The sequence below is a fragment of the Triticum urartu genome, chromosome 2A (genome assembly GCF_056163025.1).
Source record: "Triticum urartu cultivar PI428250 chromosome 2A, HENAU_Tu73, whole genome shotgun sequence".
Taxonomy (NCBI): Eukaryota; Viridiplantae; Streptophyta; class Magnoliopsida; order Poales; family Poaceae; genus Triticum; species Triticum urartu.
Genome location: NC_141874.1, coordinates 730406302 through 730418753, shown reverse-complemented (window position 1 = coordinate 730418753; position 12452 = coordinate 730406302). Strand labels below are relative to the sequence as shown.

General features: G+C 44.9%; 2 protein-coding genes across 2 annotated transcripts; both read right to left on the bottom strand.

Moving 5' to 3' along the window:
* Positions 1 to 10042: 10042 nt before the first annotated feature.
* LOC147987301 (uncharacterized) lies at positions 10043 to 10497 on the bottom strand. Its single transcript, XM_087542340.1, has 2 exons — positions 10260 to 10497; positions 10043 to 10185 (listed from the first exon to the last, which is right to left on the bottom strand). Exons 1-2 carry the CDS (start codon positions 10495 to 10497, stop codon positions 10043 to 10045), a joined length of 381 nt encoding a protein of 126 aa, XP_087398466.1.
* A 291-nt stretch (positions 10498 to 10788) lies between these two features.
* Positions 10789 to 11493, bottom strand: LOC147987300 (uncharacterized). Its single transcript, XM_087545217.1, has 2 exons — positions 11167 to 11493; positions 10789 to 11127 (listed from the first exon to the last, which is right to left on the bottom strand). Exons 1-2 carry the CDS (start codon positions 11479 to 11481, stop codon positions 10789 to 10791), a joined length of 654 nt encoding a protein of 217 aa, XP_087401343.1. The 5' UTR covers positions 11482 to 11493.
* Positions 11494 to 12452: the final 959 nt, after the last annotated feature.

Below are 12452 nucleotides of genomic sequence, written 5' to 3'. Positions count from 1 at the left end.
TTAGAATTACATCGGCTTCTCCCAGATCTTTCATGTCAAAACTTTTTGATAGAAAAGTCTTGACCTCATTAATTGCATTAATGTTTGTACCAAAGATCAGTATGTCGTCCACATACAAACATAATATGACACTATTGCCCCCACCATGGCGATAGTAAACACACCTATTAGCCTCGTTAATGACAAATACTGCAGAAGTCAAAGTTCTTTCAAACTTCTCATGCCATTGCTTAGGTGCCTGTTTCAGACCATACAAAGATTTTAACAACTTGCACACCTTTCTCTCTTCACCCTTTACCACAAACCCGTCAGGCTGATCCATATAGATCTCCTCTTCCAACTCTCCATTGAGAAAAGCTGTCTTTACATCCATTTGATGAATGATAAGACCATAAGAGGCAGCCAAGGAAAGTAACACTCGAATGGTGGTCATTCTAGCAACGGGTGAATAAGTGTCAAAGTAATCTTCGCCTTCTTTCTGAGTGTAGCCCTTGGCCACTAGCGGCACCTTGTATTTATCAATAGTACCATCAGGCTTTAGCTTCTTTTTGAACACCCACTTACAGCCCACAGGTTTACAACCATATGGTCTATCAGTTAGTTCCCAAGTTCCATTAGAAAGAATTGAGTCCATCTCATTATGAACAGCTTCTTTCCAATCATCTACATCCGGAGATGCATATGCTTCTGCAATCGTCTTGGGTGTGTCGTCCACAAGGTATACAATGAAATCATCACCAAAGGATTTTGCAATCCTTTGTCTCTTGTTCCTTCTAGGAACTTCATTGTTATCCTTCTCAAGGACTTCCTCATGTGATTGTTCGAAATATTCATCAGTTGTACTAGATTCAGGAATTATCTCAGAAGAAAATCTAGCAATGCTATGCATATCTTTCATAGGAAATATGTTCTCAAAAAATGTTGCATCACGAGATTCCATTATAGTATCAACATGCATATCAGGTACTTCAGATTTTACCACTAAAAACCTATAAGCAATGCTCCGTTGAGCATACCCTAGAAAGACACAATCCACTATCTTTGGTCCAAGTTTGCGTTTCTTAGGAATAGGAATATTGACCTTTGCCAAACATCCCCAAGTGCGCAAATAAGAAAGTGATGGTTTTCTCCCAACCCACTCCTCATAAGGGGTTTTCTCTTTATTATTGTTGGGAACTCTATTCAGGACATGACATGAAGTCAATAGAGCCTCCCCCTACCATGCCTTAGATAAACCAGCAGTGTCTAACATGGCATTCACCAAGTCAGTCAATGTGCGGTTTTTCCTCTCGGCCACTCCATTTGATTGAGGTGAATAGGGAGGCGTCCTCTCATGAATAATACCATGTTCCTCACAAAATTCATCAAAAACTTTTGGAAAATACTCTCCACCACGATCGGACCTAAGACGCTTGATCTTTCTCTCTAGTTGATTTTCAACTTCAGCTTTATAGATTTTAAAGTAGTCTAATGCTTCATCTTTAGTTTGCAACAAATAAACATAGCACAATCTAGTCGCATCATCAATCAAAGTCATGAAATATCTCTTTCCACCTTTTGTCAACACACCATTCATCTCACAAAGAGCAGAATGTATGAGTTCTAGAGGTGCCAAGTTTCTCTCCTCGGCAGCCTTATGAGGCTTTCGAGGTTGCTTAGATTGCACACAACTATGGCACTTAGAACCTTTGGCAACTGTGAAGTTCGGAATTAAACTCATGCTGGATAGCCGAGACATTAAACCAAAATTAATATGACATAAACGAGAGTGCCAAATACTTGCATCATCATTAACACTAGCACAAATTTGGTTTATTGACTTATTGCAAAAATCCGAAAGAGAAAAGTGGAACAAGCCTCCGCACTCATAGCCTTTTCCTATAAATTGTCCAAATCTTGACACGATTACTTTATTGGACTCTAAAACTACCTTAAATCCATCTCGACATAGAAGGGAGCCGCTAACTAGATTCTTGTTCATAGTAGGGACATGCTGCACGTTCCTTAGTTGCACGATCTTTCCTGAAGTAAACTTCAGATCCACTGTGCCAATGCCACGAATAGAAGCATGTGACCCATTCCCCATTAGGACGGAAGAATCCCTTGCGACCTGATAAGAAGTAAACAGGGAGATGTCAGCACACACATGAACGTTAGCACCCGAATCAATCCACCACGAAGATGATTGAAATACTGAAAGCACAATAGGTAAATTACCATACCCATCAGTATTGCTAGCGGTCACCATGTTGACAGTCTTGGAGTTTGTTTTCCCTCTGCGGTCTGCACGTTTAGGGCATTCCTTGGAAAACTGTCCAGGCTTCCCACAGGCGTAGCACTCTAGCTCAGCCTTGTTGAACTTCTTCTTCTTGAAGGTAGTAGTCTTGGTAGGCTTGTTGAAAACAGGTTTGTTCTTCCCTTTGTTCTTGTTCTGTGGGTACCTCTGCACCATGTTAGCAGTAGGCTGAACCTCACCTCCTTTTTCAGTGGTATCTTTAGCCCGAGCTTTTTCTTCAACATCAAGAGATGCAATCAGATTTTCAACTGATATCTCCTGTCTCTTATGCTTCAGAGTTGTGGCGAAATTCCTCCATGAAGGAGGCAACTTTGCAATCATGCACCCAGCCACGAATTTGTCGGGTAGAACACATTTAAGGAGTTCAAGTTCCTTCACAATGCACTGTATCTCATGAGCTTGTTCAACCACAGAACGGTTATTCACCATCTTGTAGTCATGAAAACTCTCCATGATGTACAGTTCACTGCCTGCATCTGTTGCACCGAATTTTGCATTCAGTGCATGCCACAGAATTTTTCCGTCGTTTATGTGCATGTACACATCACACAGACGGTCAGCAAGAACACTCAGAATGCATCCCACAAACATAGTATTGGCTTCCTGGAATTTTCTCCGATCTTCGTCGGTCATTCCCTCTGGAGCACCAACACTAGCGTGGAAAACTTTCAGAGCAGTAAGCTAGAGCGTGGTCTTCACCTGCCACCTCTTAAAGTGCACACCGGTAAACTTATCCGGCCTCAGTGCATCAGCGAATCCAGCCATAGTTAACTCAGGAAATTGCCTAGAATTAGGTTTTTGGATTGTTAGAATATTAGGCAAGTTCATGATTAATTCCAGTAAATAATTCATGACTAGAAGAGATACTAGCATGCAAAAATCTAGCAAACTAGAAGAACAGCAAGACATGCATAACAGCAGCAAACACGTAACAGTAGCTGTAGAAACAGACATGAACAGAGGATGTTGGACGTACTGATCATTAGCTATTATGGGTGCGACAGTGTTGATGACGATGTTGGCGACGATCTGCTGCTGACAGCGATGAATACGACGATGAGTAGCACCGCCCGACTTGGACGGAAGACGACCCGTGATGACGAATTTGAGCAGTCGCGCACAGCGCTTCCCAAAAACCTAATTCATCCTCTCCCGGTGCAGGATCGCAAAGACGAACGGTTCCGGAGACCTGCTCTCCCATGCGCCGATGCACGCCGGCGTTTGGGATGGAGTAGACTACGATGGCGGCGCAAGTTGTGAGATGAGGCAAAACCCTAGGTGTTTTTCGGTGTCTCTCTGGCCGCAGCCGGTAGCTGTATATATATTAGGACCAGAGGCGGTATTGTGTCGCGACCACAATCCCAAACCGACTCGGTTTCTAATTCGTATACTTACCGGACAAGAAATCAAAAAAAAACTTGTCTGCCAAGACATAAAAATAAAACGGCAAAAGGAAGCTGCGCTCCTGCAAGGAGACGGACCGGATTTCGGCGGACCATTCACGCGCATGTCGCATGTACGCGCCGCCTCGCCTCGCCTCGCCCCGGCCCGGCCCGGCCAGGCCAGGCGAGGCGAGGCGAGGCGAGCGAGCGCGCGCGTGTGGTTTTCCCTTTCTCTTCTCACACACCACTTAGAGTGGTAGAGCTCGGTTAGTTTTTGTATTGGTCTGAGGTCCTTTGGGATATCCAATTGTGAAAGAGCTCGGATCTTGGCTGGATTTGCTTCAATTCCTCTACCGGATACAATGAAGCCCAAGAGCTTTCCGGCTGGTACGCCGAAAACGCATTTTTCCAGGTTGAGCTTGATGTCATATGTTCGGAGGTTATTGAATGTGAGCCTCAAGTCGTCTACTAGAGATTCGACGTGTCTTGTTTTGACGACCACGTCATGTACGTATGCTTCCACTGTTTTGCCGATCTGGTTTGCCAGACATGTCTGAATCATGCGCTGATATGTTGCGCCGGCGTTTTTGAGCCCGAAAGGCATTGTGTTGAAGCAGAATGGGCTGTATGGTGTGATGAATGCCATTGCGGCTTGGTCTGACTCTGCCATCTCAATTTGATGGTAGCCGGAGTATGCGTCGAGGAAACACAACGAATCGTGTCCTGCGGTAGCGTCGATAATTTGATCGATGCGGGGGAGGGGAAGGGATCCTTTGGGCAGGCCTTGTTGAGGTCCTTAAAATCAATGCACAGGCGCCAGGATTTGTCCTTCTTTGGTACCATCACTAGGTTTGCTAGCCAGTCCAGATGTTTTATATCTCTGATGAATCCGGCCTCCAATAGCTTGGCTAGTTCCTCTCCCATGGCCTGTCTCTTAGGTTCGGAGAAACGCCGAAGAGCCTATTTGACTGGCTTGAATCCTTCTAGGATATTTAAGCTGTGTTCGGCCAGCCTGCGTGGGATTCCTGACATGTCTGAAGGGTGCCAGGCGAAAATGTCCCATTTCTCACGTAGGAACTCTCACAATGCGGCGTCTACATAAGGGTTTAACTGTGCCCCGATGGAAGCTGTTTTATTGGGGTCCGTTGGATGGACCTGGAATTTGACTATTTCGTCCGCTGGTTTAAAGGAGGTGGATTTAGATCTTTTTTCGAGTATCACATCGTCCCTATTCATCATGGAGCGCAGCGCAGTCAGTTCCTCAGCTGCTATGGCTTCGGATAGTGCCTCGAGGGCCAGTGCGGCTGTCTCATTTTCGGCGCGGAGTGCTATGTCCGGATCACTAGCGAGAGTGATGATTCCGTTGGGCCCGGGCACCTTGAGCTTCATGTACCCGTAATGGGGTATGGCTTGGAAGATTGTAAACACCTCCCGCCCTAGCAGAGCATGGTATCCGCTACTGAACGGGGCCACTTGGAACATGACCTCTTTGGACCTGTAATTATCCGGTGTGCCGAACACCACATCTAGTGTGATTTTTCCTGTACAGCGTGCTTCCCGACTGGGGATTATTCCTCTAAAGGTTGTCCTGCTTCGCTCAATGCGGTTCCAGTCTATTTCCATTTTTTGAAGGGTTTCCTCATAAATGAGGTTCAATCCGCTGCCGCCATCCATGAGTACCTTGGTAAGGCGAAAGTCGTCCACTATTGGACTGAGGACCAATGCGGCTGGTGCTCGGGCTATTCGGAATTTAGGTTCATCACTGGCATTAAAAGTAATAGCTGTGTCACTCCATGGATTTATTGTTGCTACTTGGTAGACTTCGGCAAGGCTGCGGAGTGTTCTTTTTCGCATATTATTTGATGCGAAAGTCTCGAAGACTGTCAATACCGTACTGGTGTCCCTGGGGTGGCTTTCTGTGGCTTCTGGAATTAGAAGATCTTCGCCAATTTCGGCCACCTGCCGGAGTATCCAACATGCTCTAAGGCTATGAGTTGGTGTGGCGCCCTCTGTACTGTGAATTTTACAGGGTCCATTAAGCCATCCTTCCAGTACGGTTCCATGCCCCGTGGAGGGTTTTTGCTTTTTGCTGTTTAATCCGGGTGTCTGGCGATGATGCACCCTTTTATTTCGGACTGGGTTTGTATTCAGGGCCGGATTGTCCCAAAATTTTATTTCGGTTTTCCAGGCGCTTTCCATCGCACAGTACTTTCGTACTATGGACGCCAAGTCAGCGAAGCGTGTAATATCACGGCGACTTATGGCGTTGAGGATTCCCTTGTCCGTGCAATTATTGCAGAAGAATGAAATTGCGTCTTCCTCGCGGCAGTCCTTTATCCTGTTCATAACCAGGAGGAATCTAGCCCAGTAATGATGTACTGTTTCTTCGGGCTCTTGCCTAATTTGGGATAGATCGCTTATGTTCGGGTGGGTGGGTGGAATTGAATCCGAAACCTCACCCAATCTGAGACTCAGGGGCCAGGGAGTTTCCGAACTCGGAAGTTTGGGTTCTTGGATGTTGTCCAATGAATCTAGCCCGTTGCCTGACTCTAAGTTCAGGTCTTGAGTGACGTCCTCCCCTCCGCGGGTATCCGGCTTGGAGGGATCGGGAATCCGGACATAGCTAGTCCTTAAGATAGATGAAGGGTCGCCACATTGTCCCTCTACCACTGCAACATGATAGGTGACCTGGGGAGAGTTAATCTCTCTCAGATCGGGTTTAGACCCAATCTGGTCGTAGTCTGTACCGACTCCCAGGGCGGCGATGCGATCCAAGAGCTCGTTTAGGGAAGAGAGCTCCATTGGATCTAACTGCTCGGCGAGTTCCGAGTTGACGTGAAGATTGCTTTTGATGACCCGAGAGGTCATCATCGGCGCAGCAGCCGAACAGGCGGTCATAAGAAAACCACCTAGCCGGAGAGTTTGGCCGACAGCCAGAGCTCCCTTAGCAACGGTGCCGTCTTTAAAGACGGGATGAGGAATCTTTCCTGATGGCGACAGCACAGAGGAACTCTCAATGAAAGCACCAATGTCGGTGTCAAAACCGGCGGATCTCGGGTAGGGGGTCCCGAACTTTGCGTCTAGGCGGATGGTAACAGGAGACAAGGGACACGATGTTTTTACCCAGGTTCGGGCCCTCTCGATGGAGGTAAAACCCTACTCCTGCTTGATTAATATTGATGATATGGGTAGTACAAGAGTAGATCTACCACGAGATCAGAGAGGCTAAACCCTAGAAGCTAGCCTATGGTATGATTGTTGTTGGTCCTACGGACTAAAACCCTCCGGTTTATATTGACACCGGAGAGGGCTAGGGTTACACAGAGTCGGTTACAATGGTAGGAGATCTACATATCCGCATCGCCAAGCTTGCCTTCCACGCCAAGGAAAGTCCCATCCGGACACAGGACGAAGTCTTCAATCTTGTATCTTCATAGTCCAAGAGTCCGGCCAAAGGTATAGCCCGGCTATCCGGACACCTCCTAATCCAGGACTCCCTCAATCACTCTTTGGGTGTTAATCACATAGCGATGTGAACTAGATTATTGACTCTAGTAAACCCTTTGGGTGTTAGTCACATGAAGATGTGAACTAAACACATAAAGATGTGAACTATTGGTGTTAAATCACATGGTGATGTGAACTAGATTATTGACTCTAGTGCAAGTGGGAGACTGAAGGAAATATGCCCTAGAGGCAATAATAAATTTATTATTTATTTCCTTATTTCATGATAAAAGTTTATTATTCATGCTAGAATTGTATTAACCAGAAACATAATACTTGTGTGAATACATAGAAAAACAGAGTGTCACTAGTATGCCTCTACTTAACTAGCTCGTTGATCAAAGATGGTTATGTTTCCTAGCCATAGACATGAGTTGTCATTTGATTAATGGGATCACATCATTAGGAGAATGATGTGATTGACTTGACCCATTCCGTTAGCTTAGCACTTGATCGTTTAGTATGTTGCTATTGCTTTCTTCATGACTTATACATGTTCCTATGACTATGAGATTATGCAACTCCCGTTTACCGGAGGAACACTTTGTGTGCTACCAAACGTCACAACGTAACTGGGTGATTATAAAGGATCTCTACAGGTGTCTCCGAAGGTACATGTTGGGTTGGCGTATTTTAAGATTAGGATTTGTCACTCCGATTGTCGGAGAGGTATCTCTGGGCCCTCTCGGTAATGCACATCACTTAAGCCTTGCAAGCATTGCAACTAATGAGTTAGTTGCGGTATGATGTATTACGGAACGAGTAAAGAGACTTACCGGTAACGAGATTGAACTAGGTATTGAGATACCGACAATCGAATCTCGGGTAAGTAACATACCGATGACAAAGGGAACAACGTATGTTGTTATGCGGTCTGACCGATAAAGATCTTCGTAGAATCTGTGGGAGCCAATATGAGCATCCAGGTTCCGCTATTGGTTATTGACCGGAGACGTGTCTCGGTCATGTCTACATAGTTCTCGAACCCGTAGGGTCCGCACGCTTAAAGTTTCGATGACAGTTATATTATGAGTTTATGAGTTTTGATGTACCGAAGGAGTTTGGAGTCCCAGATGAGATGGGGGACATGATGAGGAGTCTCGAAATGGTCGAGATGTAAAGATCGATATATTGGACGACTATATTCGAACATCGGAAAGGTTCCGAGTGGTTCGGGTATTTTTCGGAGTACCGGGGAGTTACGGGAATACGGGGGAAGAAGTATATGGGCCTTATTGGGCTTTAGGGGAGAGGGAGAGGCAGGCCGCCCCCCCCCCATTGACTAGTCTGAATTGGACTAGGGAGAGGAGCGGCGCCCCCTCCTTCCTTCCCTTCCCTCTTCCCCTTCCTTGTCTCCTACTCCTACTACTTGGAAGGACTCCTAGTTGTACTAGGAAAAGGGGAATCCTACTCCCGGTGGGAGTAGGACTCCCCTAGGGCGTGCCATAGAGAGCGCCGGCCCTCCCCTCCTCCACTCCTTTATATACGGGGGCAGGGGCACCCCAAAGACAACAATTGATCAGTTGATCTTTTAGCTGTGTGCGGTGCCCCCCTCCACCATAGTCCACCTCGATAATACTGTAGTGGTGCTTAGGCGAAGCCCTGCGTCGGTAGAACATCATCATCGTCACCACGCCGTCGTGCTGACGAAACTCTCCCTCAATACTCGGCTGGATCGGAGTTCGAGGGACGTCATCGGGCTGAACGTGTGCAGAACTCGGAGGTGCCGTGCATTTGGTACTTGGATCGGTCGGATCGTGAAGACGTACGACTACATCAACCGCGTTGTCATAACGCTTCCGCTTTCGGTCTACGAGGGTACGTGGACACACTCTCCCCTCTCGTTGCTATGCATCACCATGATCTTGCGTGTGCGTAGGAATTTTTTTGAAATTACTACGTTCCCCAACATTAAATAGTGTTGCTTGGAAGCATTCTAATGTATTTATTTATGTTAATTCTGATTTTGTTCACGAAGGTAGAAACTGTGGATTAGTTGAATGGATTGATCCAGCTTGGCCCAAAACCCTTGAGAATGCATTAGCCAAGTTATGGTTTATGTATGAACAAAGTAGGAGAGACAGGACTGAGGAAAATCTTCTACATTCACTTGCTGTTCATGACTTGACACAAGAGAAGAAGAAGCTGCAGGAGAGATATGAGAAGTTGGTTGAAGATGTGAATGGACTTTTGGATGCTCAGGAAAGGAGGGCAGAGGTAGAAAGGGAAGATCTTGAAACCAACAAGCTTCAGGAGAAGTGTGACATGGTTAAGAACCTAGCAGCTGCTCAAGCAAATGTCATTAGGAACATGAAGCTCAAGCTAGCTGAAGAGAGGAAGAACTTGCAGAACCATATCGATGAGCTGAAGAAGACAGTTGAAGAGAGCAATGTGAAGCTGCAGGGGGTCAAGGCCATCATTAACAACTAAGTCTATCTTGCAGTTCACATCCATGGCATGTCTGGCCCAAGTGTGTTTGGGTATTTTGCTAAGCCACACCCAAGCTGCTTCACACTCTGTCTTTAACTCATCCATTGTAACTTGAAAACCATGTTCAGTATATGAGTAACTTACTGCATCCATGTATTTTTTAATTCTGGCCCTCTAAACCCAGCAATCTGAAAGTTCTGGTAGATATGCCTAAGGCAGAACCTTTGTGGGCAACTGGGGAAGACTCTATTTATGGCTTTCAAAAGACCTTGTATGAAACAAGTACAACTAAGTAACTACAACTGCATGAAAGTAACTACAACTACATGAAAGTAACTACAACTAAATATATTACCTTTTGCCTATCTGAAATGATTGTGTACTGTCCAAACTGGCCAGATTGCCCACCTATTGCCTCCCTCAGCTGCTATAGAAACCAGGTCCAGGAATTAGTGTCCTCCTTGTCTACAATTCCAAAAGCAATGGGAAAAATATTGTTGTTCCCATCTCTTCCAGTAGCAGCTAGGATTTGTTGACCAGTAGTGAGCTTTATGAAGCATCCATCCAAACCTGCAAGTTTAGCACAAATGATTAGTACTTCAAAGAACATACAAGTGGCATAAACAACAATACAAGGCAATTACCTATGAATGGTCTGCAGCCATTGAGGAACCCTTCTTTGCATCCATTCAGGCAGATGAACAGTCCATGAAACCTAGGGTTCTTGCTAGGATGCTCCCTAATATGTTTTGTTGTGACAATACATCTAGAACCTGGATTGGTGTCTAGGATAGCCTCTAAATAATCCCTAATCCTTGTGTATTGGGCCTTTTGATCTCCTAAAACAACATTCTTTGTTGCCTTCCTAGCCCTGTAGGCCATGTGGGTTGAAATATCCACTCCATACTTGCTCTTTGCAGTGTTAATTATTGTTGTTATTGTTGTGTTAGGGTCATTCCTCACTGCCTCCTCACAATGTTTTGCAACCCACTTGGCAGTGACTTTGGTGCTCTTTGACACAGAAGGGCATGTGTGCATCAAATACAGCTTTCTAATGGTAAATGTCTTCTCATTTGCAATCTAAGAAGCTGCTATATAAAAAAGGCATTGCTCATTTATGCACTGTGCTATAACACTGTCACTGCAGTTTCTGTGGTACTCATAGTTCCTGTTCTATGATATGTGCAGGGTTTGGAGTGCAGTTCTGAACTGGTACACATCAATGAAGCAAAGATGCTTCACAAATTGGTCTTGTGGGTCAGCTCTGCCCTCAGCATACCATAACCTTGGCTTCATCTTCTTTGCTCTGCTCTTCCTACCATTGGGCAACACATAAGCCATTGCCTCAGCACCATCATCATCTTCCAACCCCAGGTCTAATGGTTTTTTGTCCTCATCATCTGATGGTATCCAGTCATCCTCAAACATTTGCTCTACACTTCCATGTGATCTGCTAGTTGGCCCTTTTCTATCTCTCTTGGCCTTATTCTTCTTCTCAATATGTTGACCACTCTCTTGCTCCTCTTCATTATGTTGCTCCCCTTGCACCACTTCCTCCAATTCCTCCTCCTCTTGATCATCATCATCCTCTTCTTCACCTGATGGATCATACAGTTCCTCCTCCTCATCTGTATCCCACATCTCCTCAACACTTGTGTCCCCTTCATAATGCAGTAATGGATCATCCCTTTGTGTTTTCATTTCCTCAAGCCTAGCAAGGATATCCCCATATTCTGACAAATCATCATCATCACTATCCTCTTCATTGTCCATAACTGCAGCTTTCCTTTTCAAAGGAGTGGCCTTCTCTTTTTCTTTCTCATTCTTCCTAAACATTGCAATTTTCTTTCTCCTTGTCTCCTCCATAACTTTTTCTATTTGCAGTTGCTCCTCTGAATTGTTTGTGCTCTGCTGTGTTTGAAACTGTATTGGTCTTAGTTCTTCTTCTGGTACTTCTGCTGTTGTGTTTGAAACTGAACTAGGATGTGCATTGAACAACACTCCTTCATCTACCTGATACAGTTGGAGCTCTCCAATTTCCTGCAGAGGGATCTGCTGCTCAATAACATTAGCACTGCAATTTATATGTGCAGGTTTGGGGGAACTGGCCCTAACAACTGTCACATTGAAAATCTTCTGCTTCTGCTGTACTATGTCGTCTAGAATTTCCTCCAGCATGGCATCACCCTCTATTTCTTGCATTCCTTCTATTCCTAGGCCAGGATCCTTCACATAGTACATGTAATCCCTCACCCCATATCCTTCAGTCTCTATCAGTGCAACTAGATTGTAAAATGTGATGTCTGACAACATCATAGTTCTCTCAAGATTATCTCTGTCATGAAAATGCATCCTCAATTCCCAAACCTTATCATCCAGACTGCAAATTCATAAAGAAACATAGTGTTGTATAAGTGTTCAATTATAACACTTATGAAAAAGCAGGACAGCATTAATACATAGCTTTAGGTTGCTTAAGTAACCAATGTAGTACAAAGCAAAAAACTGCAATAACCCTAGTTTTGGTTCATTAAGATCTACTGCAATACAGATCAACACATCAACTAATTACAACTATATAACCATAGCTTATTTCAACTAAATAAGACACACAGAACAACTAATTTAAACATAATGAGTTAATTTCAGAAAGAAATCATCGCAATAACAAACATAGGGCCAACAATATGCAATGGAGATGGGGAAGGGGATATCACTACACGCTAACCCTAGCCCTAGCCCTAGAAACAGATCAGATAAGTTCACAGAATAATGGATAAGGGAAGGGGATCTCACTATACACCGCCGAAGGATGAGGCGATGTGGTGGCTTCCATT